We start from the raw sequence: 17,500 nt of genomic DNA, 5'->3' as shown, positions 1-17,500 counted from the left end.
CATCTATTGTAGGATATCTTATTTCGAAGATGACATCCTCCTAGAATATTGTTCTATCAAGGTTCTCTTCCTACTGCCTAAAACCACCCCTCTCCTCCAGCCCATGGACCAGCAAGTGATTTCTAATTTCAAGGAGCTCTATACGAAATATCTATTCAAGAGATGTTTTGAAATCATGAACAGCCGAAACCTCAGCCTTCATGGACTTTGGAAGGAGCATTTTGATGTGATATGCCTCAGACTCATTGATCAAGCTTGGTAAGAGGTTTCAAGGCGCTACCTCAAGTTTTCGAGGGATTCGACGTTGGCCTAGCTGAAGGCAAAGCCGAAAGCATTGACGACCCTGTACCTGTTCTGCAACCTGAGGTTGAGGAAATCGTTTTACTCGGGAAGTCCATGGGGCTAGTCGTCGAGGAGAAGGACATTAATGAGCTTCTCGAGGATTACCAAGAGTACCTTACGGCAAATGACCATAAGGAGTAGGAGCACATGCAACTGAACGTCATTTAGGAACAGTTCTATGGCAGCGAAGAGGAGAACATTGATACAACTACGACAATGGCAGAAATTAAGGAGATGCTATCTTATTACCATAAAATGGCAGATTTCAAAGAACAAGAAACACCCCAAAAGGTTCACAAAGATCATGTTCTTGCTCAGTGTAATGATAATAGCCATAGTCATTTCAGGATCATTTTAAAAAGCTCTCTTGGATCTTTATTTTTCAAAGTAAGCCAAGGTAAAGGTTAAAGTGATCCAAACAGAGAAGTGGAAGTGAATAAGAAATTTATGAAATGTAGAGTGCAAAACGTAAAGTAAAAAGAATAAAAAATTAGAAAAAAGCAAAGTAAAAAGAAATCTAATTTTAAGTGTTTCGTAAAGTTAAGTGTTAATGTTTTCTGCCATTTGCTAATGTTTTCTGCTGTTTGCCCTCCTCATCTGCCGCCACCCGCCACCTTCGCTTTCAGACATTGCCTCAATCAAAAGGTAAGGTTCCACATTTTCGTATGATTTTCGTATTATATTTTATTTATTTTCACATTATGTTCTAATGTCTACTTCATTTGCAGGTATCAACGGTAAGGTTAGGTATATTGAATGATTTATTAGACTATTTCATTGTGGTTATAGCTTTAATATAAAATCTAATGTTGTGTTTTCGTAGGCAATTTACATATAAAATGCGACTCATTATACGAAAAAATCATGTTAAGAAAGCCATTCCGGAGCGAATTAATTTTGTATCCTCAGGTATTATTTCAAAAGGGCAGCTATATCTCTTGATCTTTGCATCGTTTTTGGCAGCCACTCAATGACGCACCAAGCCGGTATTTGTCAAACATCATCTTTAAAAGTTCTGGGTTACTTAACAAGATTGCAGGGCTTTAGGTTCTACAGTAGTGGCTGCTGGTGATGTAGTCTAATATAAATTTTGGATTTAATCAATTTTCCATTTTCTTGTTTTCAAAAAGTAAAGCTTTTGTTACAGTGTTAGGATTTATATAAATAGGTAATTAGTAGCTAAGGTAATATGTAGGGAAACCCTCTAGAGTTCCATGTCTACAGCAATTCTAGAAGGTTAATCAATTCTATTATATAAAAGCTATAAGTGGTCAGTCTATTTCCTTCACTGGCAACCAATTTATATCAGTGTGGGAGTAACCAATATGAACATATGCGGAGGTTTACAGAAATAAGATTTTTAAGAATAAAATATTGGGATACACCCGGAATATATATCAACCACACGAGACACATTATAAAGGTAATCAATCCTAAAGCCAAGTAAACTCTTAATCACAAAATTTTCAGACTGGATTTCAAATACATTACCACTATCAAACGTTTAAAACTGAATACTTTGATATTTCTCATTGATATATTCAAAAGAGTAATAAACTATTTTCAAGCAAATGAATTAACATTAAATTTTTTTTTACACTATATTGCCAAGTTACCACAACACCGAATATTCAGAAAGTTTCTAAGAAAAAAAAAAAGGTTTCTTTTGAATAAACCTTGCAAAAAACAACTAGGTACACACCTGGGCTGTAAAAATAATATCTGGGGGATCCAAGGGGTTAAAAAAATCAGCCAAGCTGACACTCTCAAAAACTTTTACATTTTCATAATACCAAGAAGTGTGTATGTCTATACGTGTATGCGTGTGAGAAAAAAATACCATTATCAAAAGATTAAAATATAATGTTAAACATAATAAATAATGAAAACTACGAAAAATTTTACTAGGTGCCAGTTTATTAATTCTGTACTAGAACAACATACAGCACAAAACATTATTAGCTTGCAAATGTAGATAAGTATACCAAGATTTACTTTGGTATCATATCATTATGTATTTCATTTCATATTCAATATGGTTTAAGATTTTGGGTGCTTTTCTTTGTTAGACACAAAACATGCATAATTTGTAAGTAAAAAGTGTAATGATCTGTACATTAAACTAGCAAGAGATGATCCCTAATAGTCAGGAAAAGTTTATAGGATAATATTATAATCCTTTGGAAACATGGGTACTAGATAATAAGTAATACAGCCGCAATTTACTTCAAATTCAAATGTTGAATATTCATACAATGAACGATATTTAGATTTTTTTAAATTAAGAAGAGAATTAGTGTATAAGCTTCTATCAAGATTAAATAAATAATAATCGTAGAGGTATGAACAAATCAAGAAATCTTTTAAAATTTTTACTCAAAACCTGGTTAGAAATCAGGTCTGTAACGAAACTATATGAACTAACCAAGAAGTGGCAATGATCAGCTGAAACATTGACAGCTCTGAACTTTGACACAATATCAACCCGACTTTGAAGCTGCTTTTGTCCCACAGCACAGACTAACACGCTAATTACACCAAAACCACAACCGAGACCTGAAATTTAAAAAAAAAAAAAAATAATTTAAATGGGTAAGATTGTTATGGAACATTAAATTTAGTTTCGACTCACACTAATTATACTAAGAGTAGCCTTTGTGACATGTAAAAACCTTTCAATAGTAAAATTTATTATTTTGATACTTACCACATGTCACAAGTGTAATATCGACGAAGTATGATCTTCTCATCATGAGTATGGATAAAAAAATGTCTGTCAATTACTATATCTCTAATTTCCAAGGATATCATACTTACACTGCTCGGCAGGAACCACGCCCAGTGATCTATGTTAACAACTCCATCTCCCAACTTAAAGATCTGTATTACCTTTGTTACATCAATGTAAGTAGTAGGGGGTACTATGTGACTTCTGGGTAAGTACTGCATTGCAAAAATAAATATAACAAATTTGGAAATAATTTATTTTTACTAGCAATACAAATCTGGAGCTCTTTATTTTGGCGAAGCTGAAACTAGCTGATAAGCTTTTTCTTACATGGTACAATTACCCACCGCTAGTAAGTGGGAGAGGAGCGTGGTAGGCTAGGCCACCACTCCCACCAGCACTAGCGACCAACCGTCAGGACTTTTCAGGGGTTGGTGCTGGTGGGTACAGTAGGTGTACAGTGCTCCAGGTTGGTATTGTTAGGAATAATACAAATTATTTCCAAATTTTTTTGTGTTCCTGAGCAACATACAAACCTTCCACTCTTTACTGTGCAGACTCACCTTTAGGTGGGTTGAAGTCCATGACCAGCTGGCTGGCAACAGTCCTGGGATGGCCTCTGTATAGGGACACCTTGAGGGATCCTGCACCACTTTATCCTCGTAGGATGACGCCCTGGGCAATCATTGCTTGATAATAAAGAATTAATTTGTTGGAACAAACATCATAGCTATTCGGTCCGTGCCCTCTAATAATGTATGTTTCTTCCCGCCTCCAAAGCGCATGATTCTCACCCACGGAAGAACAGAGTCCCTTGGATGCTGCGCCACAAGAGAGGCATAGAGGAAGTAGGAAGTGGCCAGTCACTCCTACATTCATCCTAGACTTACTTTGCGGGTAACCTCCGCCCTCGACTCACTGATACTTGTCCCACAAGGGAGCTGAGGTATTTAGATAACATTATGAGCAGCCACCGCAGGACCTATTGAGAATGTGTCTAGGCTCCTGTGGGTTATGTCTTGCAATTAGAGGGAGGTGAACATTGTTTGACGTTTTCACCTGCCTGCTTGAAGTACCAGCTGAACAGAAATATTCTTTCGGAATGCCAGGGAAGTACTTATTCCTCTGATATCATGGGCACGAGGACGTCTATTTGATGGCAAGGTGTCTGAGGTCAGTGCCCTTTCTATCACATGCCTGATCCAAGAGGAAATCAAGTTCTTCATGATTCTCCTCCTGGTCTTCCCATGCTAACAAATGGCATGTTGATCTGGGGTTGAGCTCTTCTCGTTCTTTTGATATATAACCTCAGCATCCTTACGTGGCAAAGTAACAGTTGATCAAGATAGTCTGTTACAGATTGGAGACTTTAAATCCGAAAGGGCCTTAATCTAGGATCCGCTATTGACAGATTTTGCAACAAACTCAGCGACGAGAGCAAGTGTGATTTGCCCCTATTCCCTAGAATGGGCGATGTCGTACAAACGACATGTAGCTCGCTGACTCTACCTGAAGAGGCCAGGGCTAAAAGAAAAACAATCTTAAGGTCAAATCCTTATCCGAGGTTTGACGTAAAGGCTCATAACTGGGTCCTTGCAGTGAATGTCAGACCTTGACAACGTTCAAAGGAGGTGGTCTAACTTCCGACTGGGGCAAGAACGGTCAAATTTCTTTATGACTAGTGACAATTTCGTTGTGGAGGAAATGTTAACTCCATTTAGTTCAAAGACAAGGCTCATGCCTGAATCAATAGTTTTCCCTCTTTGAGGGGAACTCTGCTACTGTTTGAATAGAGGCACTGAGAGGAGCGATACCCCGTCCACAACAACCATGAAAGCCGGTCAATTTCGGCTGGTATACTGCAGGCGACAACTTCTGGAGGCATCCTGCCAATGTGCTTAGCAACTGGCTTCTAAAAGCTTCTTTTTGTGAGAAGTTGCTGAATAACCTCCAGGTGGAATATCTGCACGTGTGGTTGTCTGGGTAGCTTGGAAAGTGAGGGAAAATTCTCTTGGTGTCTCTGTGAGCAGATGTAGGTCAGGAAACCATTCTCCATGTTGCCACAACAGACCTATGAGGGTCATTGCTAAATTTTGCAAGGTCCTTTCTTTGTTTAGTAGCCTCCTTACTGGGCAGAAGGGGGGGGGGGGAAACGCATAGATGTCCATTCTGTCCCACAGGTGTTGGAAGGCGTCCTATCAAAACACCTGTGGATCCGGTACTAGAAAGCATTACACTAGAAGCTTCCGGTTGATGGACGTCGTGAACAGGTCTATTGTTTGTAAACCCCACAAAGTAAAGAATTTGTAGGCTATCTGTTGTTTCAAGGCCCAGTCTGAGTCCTCCTGCTTAGATTGTCTGCCAGCACGTTCTTCTTACCTGGGAAGAAGCGAGCTGTTAAGAATACCAAGTTTTCTTCCGTCCACCTGAGGATTTCTACAACTAGTTGGCATTGGAGCTATGAAAAGGTACCTCCTTGTTTGTTTATGTGGGACACTACCATAGTGTTGTCGCTCATCAACACTACATGGTGTTCCGAAAGGCGCCGGTGGAAGTGTTTAAGGGCCAGGAAGGCTATCCTCATTTCTGGGAGGTTTATGCGACATTCCCTTTTCTATTCGGACCAAAGCTCAGATGCCGCCTGGTGTAACAGGCGAGCCCCCACCATTCTTTTGATACATCTGCGAAGAGCAACAAATGCGGGGGAGGAGAGAGAAGGTCTATTCTCTTGTGGAGGTTGGTGTCTAACACCACCAACTCAAGTCTCTTCTGTTTCGGTCCCATCAGTACTGGAGTACTCGTTGGGTTTCTGTGCTGAGACCAAAAGGTCTTCCACTACTACTACAGAGACCAAATACAGAGACGGCTGTGGGGCACTAACTTCTCTAGAGATGTCGGGTGTCCCAGCAGCTTCTGCCACTGGTGTGCTGGCCATTCATCTCATAAGAGAAAGCTCTGGGACATCTCTATCAGACTCTTTACTCAGTCCTACGACAGAAAGATCTTGCCTAGCATGGTCATGATTCTCATCCCTAGATATACCATATCTTGGACTGGTAGCAGATGAGACTTCTTGCAGTTTGTCAGGACCCACAATCCTGACAAAATGCGAGGAGCGTGTCTCAATGGAGGAGGAGGTTCTCCCTTGAGTCTGCCAGAATCAGCCAATCGTCTCACTAACGAAGAAGACGAATGCCGTTCTTGTGTGTCCAGGTGGACACTAGTGTAAAGACCCATGTGAACACCTCGGGTGCTGTGGACAGACCAAAGCACAGCACCTTGAACTGGTATATCTGCACTGCTATGGAGAAGTGTAGGTACTACCTGGATGATGGATGTATTGGGATTTGGAAGTGTTCATCTTTCAAGTCCAAGGAGATCATGAAGTCATGAAGTCTGACCACCTGTCTGACCGTTTGAACCATCTCCATTTTGAACGGAGTCTGCTCAACAAACTTGTTTAGAGCCGTTAGGTTGATAACGGGTGTCCAGCCTTCAGGTGCCTTTTCTACTAGAAATAAATGATTGTAGAAGCCTGGGGACCCTCCCAGGACCTCTTAGAGTGCATCTTTCTCTAGCAGGGCACTGATTTTTGGCCAGGAGGGCTGGTCCTTTACTGATCCCTTCATGTAGGACTCTGTCATTGTTGGTATTAAGAGTCAGAGGTGGTGGTTGGGTGCACCATACTTGCAATACTCGTCCTCTGATGTGGAATCTGAGGAGGACGTACCCTTTTTGAGTGTGAAGACCGAACAAGGTTCGGCCCTTATGAAGAATCCACCTTTATCACTAAAATAACGGGAAAACTAGATCACATGCAATCCTCCATCAGGCGAAGGAACTCACCCAACCACTTCACTCATACTCAGTGAATGGGTGCACAATGTTGTGGAAGATTTCCTTGCAAAACTTGGGTCTGTGTTCACACCCACGTAAGATGGATCAGAGTATTTTCGTACAATCAGTCTCCCACAGCAGCCTGGTGGGTAGCCTTATATGCTTCTACAGGATGGGGCATTCGCTTGTAAAAGGCTGTTTAGGATGCGGGAACCAGGTTGTACCAGCAACTTACCCGTGAGGAAATTTTTCCCCCTAATCATCAGAAATTGGGGAGGCTCTGGACTACTTGGTCAACCAATTACCCAGAAGGGTAGTCAGCAATTTCCAGGGATTGCGACTGTTATCCCACACTAAGGGTTAGCAAATTCCATTGAGTGAAACAAGAAACCTTGGCTCTTAAGAGAAAGTCAATTTTCCTCGGTTACTCCCGATAGGCTGAGAGATTGAGCTGCAAGTAACATGTCAAGACATGCAACCAGTGTAGGCAACCATTTGTAAGCAATCCATTGCATGCACCTGCAATGAAAAGGGCGTCAGGGGGAAGAATCCTGTCCTCCAACTGCCTCCAATAAAGTGGGAGTTGGATGAGCAAGCATGCTTACAGATTGGTAAATCAGGTTAGCTAGTACTCCCTACAGGAAGATGTTAATTACAGCGAATCTCCTTAGCAACTGCTGAAGGTGAGAGACTGGTCGGTAATGACCGGTCACACACAACTCCTTCCAAAAGGTATATTGAGACGTATCTTCAATCTATTGTTGGACAGGTAATATATGCATAAGTCCATCCATGAACCAGTAACCCAGTCCAGGGAGGCTGACGAACATAAGGGCGTAGCTCAAATTATCAGTTGTGTCCAGAACTCGATTGGAGAATGTACGCAATCGAGATCTCCTTCCTATGAGCGATGAAAACATTTGTATTCCTTAGTTTCTGATCGACAAAACTGGCATAAGTTTTGAATGTTCCTTATCTGGAAACAGATTCACTTACGTGAAGTTTTTGGTCTGATTATTCTTTTAAAAACTAAGACCTCCAATTGGAAAATTAGGAAGGAACTGCCTGGGATGGAGGCACAGTCTACTTGCGGGTGGACCACCCATGTCTGGATATGGGAAGTTAGAAGGGTACTGCATAACATGATTTTCCGTGAGGAAGATAGCCATCAATACTAATGATTTATTAGAACGGAGTTTTAATACTAAGATGGTATATAGTCCTTGACTGCAGAAAGATCACATATAATCATGCCTGTATGTGGTCGGGCATGTATGACTTTTTTGCCTCCAGGTAAACACTTGAAATTGAGTCTGACCCCATTTACGGGAATAATTTATGTGCAATAATTCACTACATTATTGCCCAAGGAATATGATCGTCGAGCAGCTGTAGTATTTGAAGATGTGAGAGCATGCCCCAACAAAAAAAAAAAAAAAAGAAAAAAAAAAAAAAAAAAAAAAAAAAGAAAAGCTAGTGTAGCAATCATACCTCAGTCGGTTTGCCTGCCTACCTTGTGGGCGGGGCTTGCTAACGTTCATAAACGTAATGAGAAGCTGATAAAGTTTGTCTGACTGACTTGTGGGTGGGGCTTACTATCGTTCATAAACCTAAGCAGAAGCTAATACTGCTCCCTTGGGACCAGAGGCTTGAGATAATAACCTTGTAAGGGTATGTCTCACAAGATTGTTGTGCAAGTGATCCAAAGTGCTCTCCATTCTGTCGGGTAACAAAGACTGATAAAATTACCCTCAAGGATTATTGTGGAGGATTATTTTTTTTTTTTTGCCAAATCCAGAGAGAGAGAGAGAGAGAGAGAGAGAGAGAGAGAGAGAGAGAGAGAGAGAGAGAGAGAGAGAGAGAGAGAGGAGGGGTAGTTAGTGTAATGATTGTTTGTTGTGAGAAAGACTTTGTATAAATGAGATTGTTTGTTTGTTTTAGTTAGGTTACGGCAGTGGTGAATTTCTTGGGTGAATGGCTTTTTGATTTGACTGCTGCTAGAGGTGGTTGTGTGTGTGAATGCTGGATTTACTTTATTTGACTCGACCAGCGTGGAAGTGTTTAATTATTTTTTGAGTAAGTACAGTTTTGTTTATATTTGCCTGTCGTGATTGTGAATGATAGGAACAGTTTATTATTTATCTTTGATTATAGTGCGATAGTTTAATTAGCTAGGAGTGTTCGTAAGTGTTTTTCTTTTTTATTTTGCAGACCGTAATTCCTCCTTGGAGAGACTTACTCCTTTGGAGAGATTCTTCCTTGAATGTGGAATGAATTATTGATGACCTGGATTGTTTAAGGACCTGATTGGATTGCTCTGTGGATATTGATGATAGAGATGCTGTAACGATCCAGCCCGGTTAAAAGAATTGTTTAGCTTATTGATGATGATGATGATGATTAATGCAATTGTGTATTAATAGTTGTCAGTGTTCCGGTTACTGCAGAGTTGTGGTATTGGGCTATTAAAGACTGTTGCCCTTTGTATGGACGAAAGTGTCCACTAAGAATCATATATGATAATTATTGTGGTTGAAGTGAATTTTAGTTTTAAGTTTTGTGCTTTCCAATTATAGTAGGTTAAGATTGTAGTACTAAGTTGTGATTATATTTGGTTATGGTCTCTGATAGGTGATTTTTTTTAGTATTAAGTGATTAAGAAATATAGTTTTAAGGTTATGATTTTTTTTTTTTTTTGTCTAAGAGTCTGGTTTTAGATAACGTAAGGGGAAAGTTTGTATTGTGGAGACAATTTTCAGTAGGTGTGATTCAGGGTGTGGGGCTTGTTGTTGCAACATCCCGCCACAATATGTTTCATGAAACTCAGCGTTTACAATAAAAAGCGGAAGGTTTGTATGTTGCTCTGGAACCAATATTGATAAAATTCAGTTGATTTCCAATGATCTTACCTGTAAGTCAGATAGTTGACTATCACGTTTCTCAGGGAATGTGAAAATGAAACCTAGAATGCTCCTAAATTTGAATTCAAGTATAGTATTTTTTATGGATCTTCCCTCATATTTATATTGCTTCTCTTTCGAAGCTTCCCAGTATTGGTATTTAGCCTCACTAAACAGAATATTAATAATAAATTTTGATGCTTCTATACTCACCTGATGTTCATGTTGCTTATTCTCTAGAAGGTTGGTTTAACAATTTTTACCTGTTAAATTGAAAAAGATTCCCATCTTTCCTTTCAGTAGACACTTGCCTCTAAGCAAAACAATTGGACATGGTAAGAAGCAAAGAAGTGACATGCCAGGGACTCTTTGTTACTTCTGTCTGGAAGGCAAAACTATTTCCAATTCTCTTGTCATCAAAATTAAGGGGGGGGGGGGGGAGTGGGAATACATACGACCATTAGGTGAGTATAGAAATAAATGTTATCATGAAAATTCCAGTTATTGCTATGAACCTCCTCTTGTGTTCATACTGGTAAATGTCACTCTATGATGGCGATGGAACACTGTTGAAGGAGAGTGATAAGTAATTTATAGAAATAAAATATTATCATAAAATACTGTATTCAAATTCTAGACACAACTGGTCTGGATTAATGGTAACAAACCATCTCAAAATACAGTTTGAAATATGAACTCTAGATTGTTTTTTTTATAGATATTTGAAATACGAGTCTCAAGATTGCCTATAAATGATAAATTATTTCTTATTAACTATTTATATAAACACAAAACCATGAATCTAAACCTTTATTTTTGAAAAATAAGGAAATTTTTAATTATCTCAACTCAGAAAAATTAATAGACATCATTGATAGCAGCTACTATAGGGACCTAGAGCCCAGCAATCTCTATAGGTAAACCAGAATTCTTCAAAATAATGTTTAGTAAACACCTACTTGGTACGTCAATGAGCTGCCTCTAAATCTTTTTCAAAATAAAGATTTCTGAAAAAAATTAAGAGACATGCAATACCTGGCTATTAGAATGAACTGCCAGCCTAGTATTACGAACAGGATAGAATTGTCCAGGGAGATCTGAATGTAAAGGATGGTCAGAGTTATGAAAAATCTTATGCAACATGCATAATGAACTAATTGAACGACGGTGCTAAAGATTAATATCTAGATCAGGAATAAGAAATTTAATAGACCGTAAGTTTCTGTCCAACAAATTATGATGAGAATCAGCAGCTGAACACCAGACAGGAGAACAATACTCAAAACAAGGTAGAATGAAAGAATTACAACACTTTTTCAGAATAGATTGATCACCGAAAATTTAAAGGGCTTTCTCAATAAGCCAATTTTGTGTGCAATTTAAGAAGACACAGACCTAATTTGTTTCTCAAAAGTAAATTTGCTGTCGAAAATCACACCTAAAATTTTAAAAGAGTCATACAAATTTAAAAAAACATTATCAATACTGAGGTCCGGATGTTGAGGAGCCACTGTCCTTGACCTACTTACAATCATACTTTGAGTTTTGTTAGGATTCAACTTCATACCCCATAATTTGCACCATGCACTAATTTTAGCTAAATCTCTATTAAGGGATTCACCAACACCAGATCTACATTCAGGGGATGGAATTGATGCAAAGAGAGTAGCATAATCTGCATATGCAACAAGCTTATTTTCTAGGCCAAACCATATGTCATGTGTATATAGTATGAAAAGTAATGGGCCAAGAACACTACCCTGTGGAACACTGGATATCACATTCCTATACTCACTAAGGTGCCCATCAACAACAACTGTAATACAATCTGGAGCCTGAAAGAACGAATAGTTTGTTTAACTGATGCTACCAAGAAACTGAAATAACAAAGAGCCTCCTGGCACATCTCTTCACTTCTCGCCATTAACTGCTGGAGTATCTCCTAAATTTACTAGAAGAGTGAGTTTATTGAAAGGAAAGATGGAAATTTTTGTAAATATTACAGGTCATCATCATATCCTCCTACGCCTATTGACACAAAGGGCCTCGGCTAGATTTCACCAGTCGTCTCCATCTAAAGCTTTTATATCAATACCTCTCCATTCATCATCTCACACGTCACTCTTCCTAGTCCTCAGCTATGTAGGCCTGGGCCTTCTAACTCTTCTAGTGCCTTGTGTAGCCTGTTAAAAGTTTGTTGAACTAATCTCTCTTGCAGAGTGCAAAGAGCATGCCCAAACCATCTCCATCAACCCCTCACCATGATTTCATCCCCATATGGCACTTGAGTAATCTCTTATAGTTTAATTTCTAATATTTTCCTGCCATTTAACTCCTAATATTCTTCTGGAGGCTTTGTTCTCAAATATGCAAAATCTGTTGGATATTGTTTAATTGCCATGCCACGACTCATATCGATACTGTCAGTAACACTTATCTCACTAAACTGATATATAGTCTGACTTTTAAATGTAATGTCAGGCAATATGATTTCCAAATTTTATTTAACCTAGCCATTGTCTGATTTGTATTTTCTAATCTTTCACTAAACTCCAATTCTGAAGACCTTGTCTTTAATTATACTAACTAAATATTCAAATGATTCTACTTTATTAATTCTTTCTCCTTCCAATGATATTTCGTCTTCCATTGCATATTCTGTTCTCATCATCTCTGTCTGTCTTTTATTTATTTTGAGCTAAACTCGTGTGATATTTCATGCATTCTGGTTAGCAAGTATTGTAAATCCTATTATGTTCTGCTAATAAGGACAGCATCATCAGCATACTCTTGGTCAGCTAATTTCCTATTACCAATCTAGTCCAATTCTCCTTCGCCATTCCCAATTGTTCTATGCATTACAAAATCCATGACGAGGATAAACAACAAAGGTGAAAACTCATTCCCTTGGAGTACTCCACTGTTCACTAGAAATTTATTGCAAATCCTATGGTGTTCTGCTAATAAGGACAGTGTCATCAGCATACTCTAGGTCAGCTAATTTCCTACTACCAAACCAGTCCAATTCTTCTCCACCATTCCCAATTGTTCTATGCATTACAAAACACATGAGGAGGATAAATAACAAAGATGAAAACACACTCCCTTGGAGTACTCCACCGTTCACTGGAAATTCATAAGATAGGACTCGACTAACATTAACTTTGTACTTATTACGCTCCTGAACAAACTTAAGCAAATTTACACATTTAAAAGGAACTCCATAACGCAGAATTCTCCACAAAATTGGTCGGTGCACACTATCATACGTTTTTTTACAGTCCACAAATCCCATCAAAGGTGGATTTTTATATTCTACACATTACTGTGCATGTCTTAAAATGAAAATTTGGTCAGTAACACTTATACCTCTCCTAAAACCTGCTTGATCATCTCTCAGGTTATTTTTCAATCTTTCTCTCCAGTCTCTTTAGAATAAGCATACTATATATTTTCATGACATCTGACGTATGTGTAATGCCTCTGTAGTTATTGCAATCAGTCAGATCTTCTTTTATTGCCATTTTCATCAATACTCCTAGCTCCCATTTATCAGGTTTTGCCTCTTCATGCCACATTTTAAAAAATAGTCTTGTAAGTATTCTGGGATTCACTTCATGTTCAGCTAATATTATCTCATGTTATTCCATGTATCCAGGAGCTTTCAATCTCTTCAGTGTTTTGAGGATAGCTTGTACTTCAAACACACTGAATTTGTTTTGAGGATAGCTTCTACTTCAAACACACTGAATTTGTTTTGAGGATAGCTTCTACTTCAAACACACTGAATTCATTCTTGGGCATATCAAGGTCGTCCTCAGCTTCAGGTATATCAATCAAATTATTTTTTTCATATCTCTTATGACCTCACTAAAGTGTTCCATTCAACGTTGCCTTTCTTCACCTTTTGTTGTTATAACAGATCCATCTCTCTTTCTGATGGGTCAATGCGTCTTCTTCTTTGCTTTTTGTGAATTATATGAGTAATTCTTACACCATAGCCAATCCCTGAACTCATAGCTTTGTCAGCCTTATCTGCATTTCTGTCTAAATATTCTCTCCAGTCATTCCTGGGTTTTCTTTTGGCCTCACGATTTATACTGGAATACTTAGCATGCTCTACCTTATAATTTTCCTTACATCCTCGTAAACTTTCAACAATCAATTTCTGTCTTTGTCTCCTTTTTATAGTATCCCAAGTATCATATGATGGCCATGGCTTTCTCTTTGTAACTTGCATGTCCCAAAACTTCACTACCAAATGAAAGATAAATGTTCTTAATATCACACCAGTCTTTGTTAATTATCAACCCTTCGTCTCTTAAAGTCTCCAAGACTGCAAAACAAGTTTCTCTGTGCTCATCTTCTAGAAGCTTAGTTGTATCAAACCTAGGTATTCTATCTACATTTCTGTTTTAATTTTAGTTTAATTTTCAGTTTTAATTTTAGTGTGGCAATGAGGAACTAGCAATCACTACCAATATCTGCACCTCTATAGCTTCTTATATTTCTGAGTCCGACATCTCTCTTTATTAATAGCTATGTAATCTATTTAAATTTTGCAATTTCCACATGGTGAAATCCATGTATATTTGTGGATGTCCTTTGCTGGAAAAGAGTACCTCTGATAACAAGATTATCCGCTGGGCAAAATCTTATAAAATGTGCTCCATTTTCATTTGCACCTTCGCCAAGACCTCTAAAACCCATCACATTCTCTATACATTGATTATTCCTTCCAACTTTAGCACTGAGGTTATCAATTACAACTTTCATATCTCTCTCAGCAGTTCTTCATAGTATTCATCTTTCCTTTCTCCAGGGAAATCATTTGTTGGTGCATAGCAAACTATAACACTCATATTGCACTTCTTTGATTTAAACTTTACAAGTAAAAATCTACTATTTACAGCTCTCCAACTCGTTAATGCATTTGTAGCTCTTGGTGTCATCATCATTCCTACCCCTTCTCTTTAATTTCACCTGTTTTCCTGAAAAAAAAAATTATATATATATAAATATATATATATATATATATATATATATATATATATATATATATATATATATATATATATATACACACACACACACACACACACACACACACACACACACACATATATATATATATATATATATATATATATATATATATATATATATATATATATATATATGTATATATATATATATATATATATATATATATATATATATATATATATGTATATATATATATATATATATATATATATGCATATATATATATATATATATATATATAAATATATATATATATATATATATATATATATGTATATATATATATATATATATATATATGTATATATATATATATATATATATATATATATATATATATATATATATATATATATATAGTGGAACATCTACATACGATTGCTTTTACATACGATGGTTCCAACAACCGAAGTAAAATTCGATCAAATTTTCATCTCGACACCCGAAATCATGCTACAGCATCCAACGTAGATCATACGCGTAGAATTTTCTCAAAGCATCGGTCGTAGTTTCTTGTTTACGGCAGTAGATGGCAGCACGTCGGAGGGACGCCATTGAGTGTCGCGTCGGTCAGTTCTCGGTTCTTGTGCGCATCGTGTGGTTGTCCTCTGTTCGGTCCGTTATTAACAGTGCTTATTATCTTCCTTTTCTCACATTTCCTTTTTGATTTTATGTATAATCATGGGTCCTTATAAGCTTAGTTTCAGTACAGGTATTAGTAGTGGTGAGAAAAGGAAGAAGGCAATGCTTTCATTAGAATTAAAGCAAAAAATTATAGAAAAACATGAGCACGGTGTGCGTGTGAGTGATCTGGCTAAACAATATGGCTGGAATATGTCTAGGATCTCGACGATCATCAAGCAGAAGGCAGCCATTAAAGCAGTCAAACTATCGAAGGGGATCACCATTATTAATAAACGTCGTAGCCCTACCCTGGAAGAGATGGAATGCCTTTTGTTGATATGGATGAAGGACAAAGAGATTGTTGGCGATACGATCCCTGAAACGATCATTTGTGAAAAGAACAGCACTATCTATTGTGATTTGAAGGCGGCGGGCTCTGGGGGTGACGCAGGGGAGATTTTAGCCGATCCTACAACGGAGGAATTCAAGGCGTCTCGCGGTTGGTTCGAGAAATTTAAGAGACGGACCTGGATTCATTCAGTTGTTCGGCACAGAGAAGCTTCAAGTTCGGACACCAAGGCTGCTAACGATTTTGTTAAGAAGTTTGAAAAGATTGTGGAGGATGAAGGCTATGTAGAGCAGCAAGTTTTCAATTGTGATGAAACCGGTCTGTTGTGGAAAAAGATGCCTAGTCGAACATACATCACTGCCGAAGAGAAGAAAATTCCTAGACATACGCCTATGAAGGATCGGTTGACTCTTGCTCTATGTGCCAATGGCAGCAGAGACTGCAAAAAAAAGCTATTATTGGTTTATCATTCCGAAAACCTTAAGGTATATAAGGCACATAGAGTCAATAAGGGCATGCTGCATCTTTTCTGGCGTGCTAATTCTAAGGGTTGGGTTACTAGATATTTCTTTGTAGAATGGGTAAGCCTAGTTTTCAGCCCTGCTGTTAAGAAGTACCTTCAGGAGAGGAATTTGCCTTTAAAGTGCTTGCTTTGCTTGGATAATGCTCCCGCTCACCCCCCAGGACTCGAAGATGATATCATCGACCAGTTCAAATTCATCAGAGTACTGTATCTTCCGCCAAACATCACCCCTACCCTCCAGCCTAAGGACCAGCAAGTCATCTCGAATTTTAAGAAGCTCTACACCAAGAACTTATTCAAGCAGTGCTTTAAGTTCACGCAAAGCACCAACTTAACTTTGCGTGAATTTTGGAGGAGCCATTTCAATGTTGTGCAATGCTTGAAGATCATAGATCAGGCTTGGTAGGGAGTAAGTCGGACGCTGGATTCAGCTTGGAAGAAGCTTTGGCCTGATGCTGTTTCTCCCAGAGATTTTAAAGGTTTTGGCCCCGAGCCTGAACCTGTGCTTGCCGTAGAGGAAGAGGTAGAAGAGATTGTATCCCTTGGCAAGTCCATGGGTCTGGAGGTCGATGAAGATGATATCACCGAACTCGTCGGCGAGCATCATGAAGAGCTCACCACCGAGGAACTCAAGGAGCTGCATGCCATGCAGCATGATGAGTTCCAAGCGCAGTTGAGTTAGTCGGAGGACATCGAAGAGGTAGAGCACATCTTAAGTTCGGCTGAAATAAAAGAGATGTTAGCATATCATCAACACATGGTTGATTTCATTGATAAGTATCACCCACAGAAACTTCAGGTTTGCCATGTAGTTTCGCAATTCGATGATGTCTGTTTAACCCATTTCAGAAAAATTTTGAAAAGCTGTACCAAGCAACTTTCTCTCGATAGTATCTTTAAAAAATCTACGAAGTGGTCTAGTGATAGTGATGAAGAGAAAGAAAGTGAAGCAAAGAAAACTAAGATTAAATTGAGTGAAAGTGATGAAAATTAAAAATCAAAAAGAAAAAAAATGTAAAAAAAATATAAAATATATAAAAAAAAAATAAGCTAAGTTAGGTTAAAGTTCACGTAGTGTAAGTTAGAGTAAGTTATGGTACGTTATCGCAGTCACCATCTCTACCTCCTCGCCGACTGTCCGTCTCCTCCTG

At 38.2% G+C, this 17,500-nt stretch overlaps 1 protein-coding gene across 4 annotated transcripts in view; it reads right to left on the bottom strand.

The window, feature by feature from the left end:
- Gcn2 (eukaryotic translation initiation factor 2 alpha kinase Gcn2) overlaps positions 1-17,500 on the bottom strand; it is a 571,098-nt gene that overhangs the window by 100,555 nt on the left and 453,043 nt on the right. For all 4 annotated transcript variants that reach the window (XR_011046192.1, XR_011046195.1, XR_011046198.1 and 1 more), the window contains one exon: positions 2,768-2,898. Coding sequence is in view for 1 of the 4 variants with exons in the window: in XM_068385322.1 (XP_068241423.1) it covers positions 2,768-2,898 (131 nt within the window). In the remaining 3 variants the exon portion in view is untranslated. The remainder of the gene's footprint in view (positions 1-2,767; positions 2,899-17,500) is intronic.

Source organism: Palaemon carinicauda, chromosome 1, assembly GCF_036898095.1.
Source record: "Palaemon carinicauda isolate YSFRI2023 chromosome 1, ASM3689809v2, whole genome shotgun sequence".
Classification (NCBI taxonomy): Eukaryota; Metazoa; Arthropoda; class Malacostraca; order Decapoda; family Palaemonidae; genus Palaemon; species Palaemon carinicauda.
The sequence above is the reverse complement of the archived record's forward strand: the minus strand, read 5'-3'. Positions and strand labels throughout refer to the sequence as shown.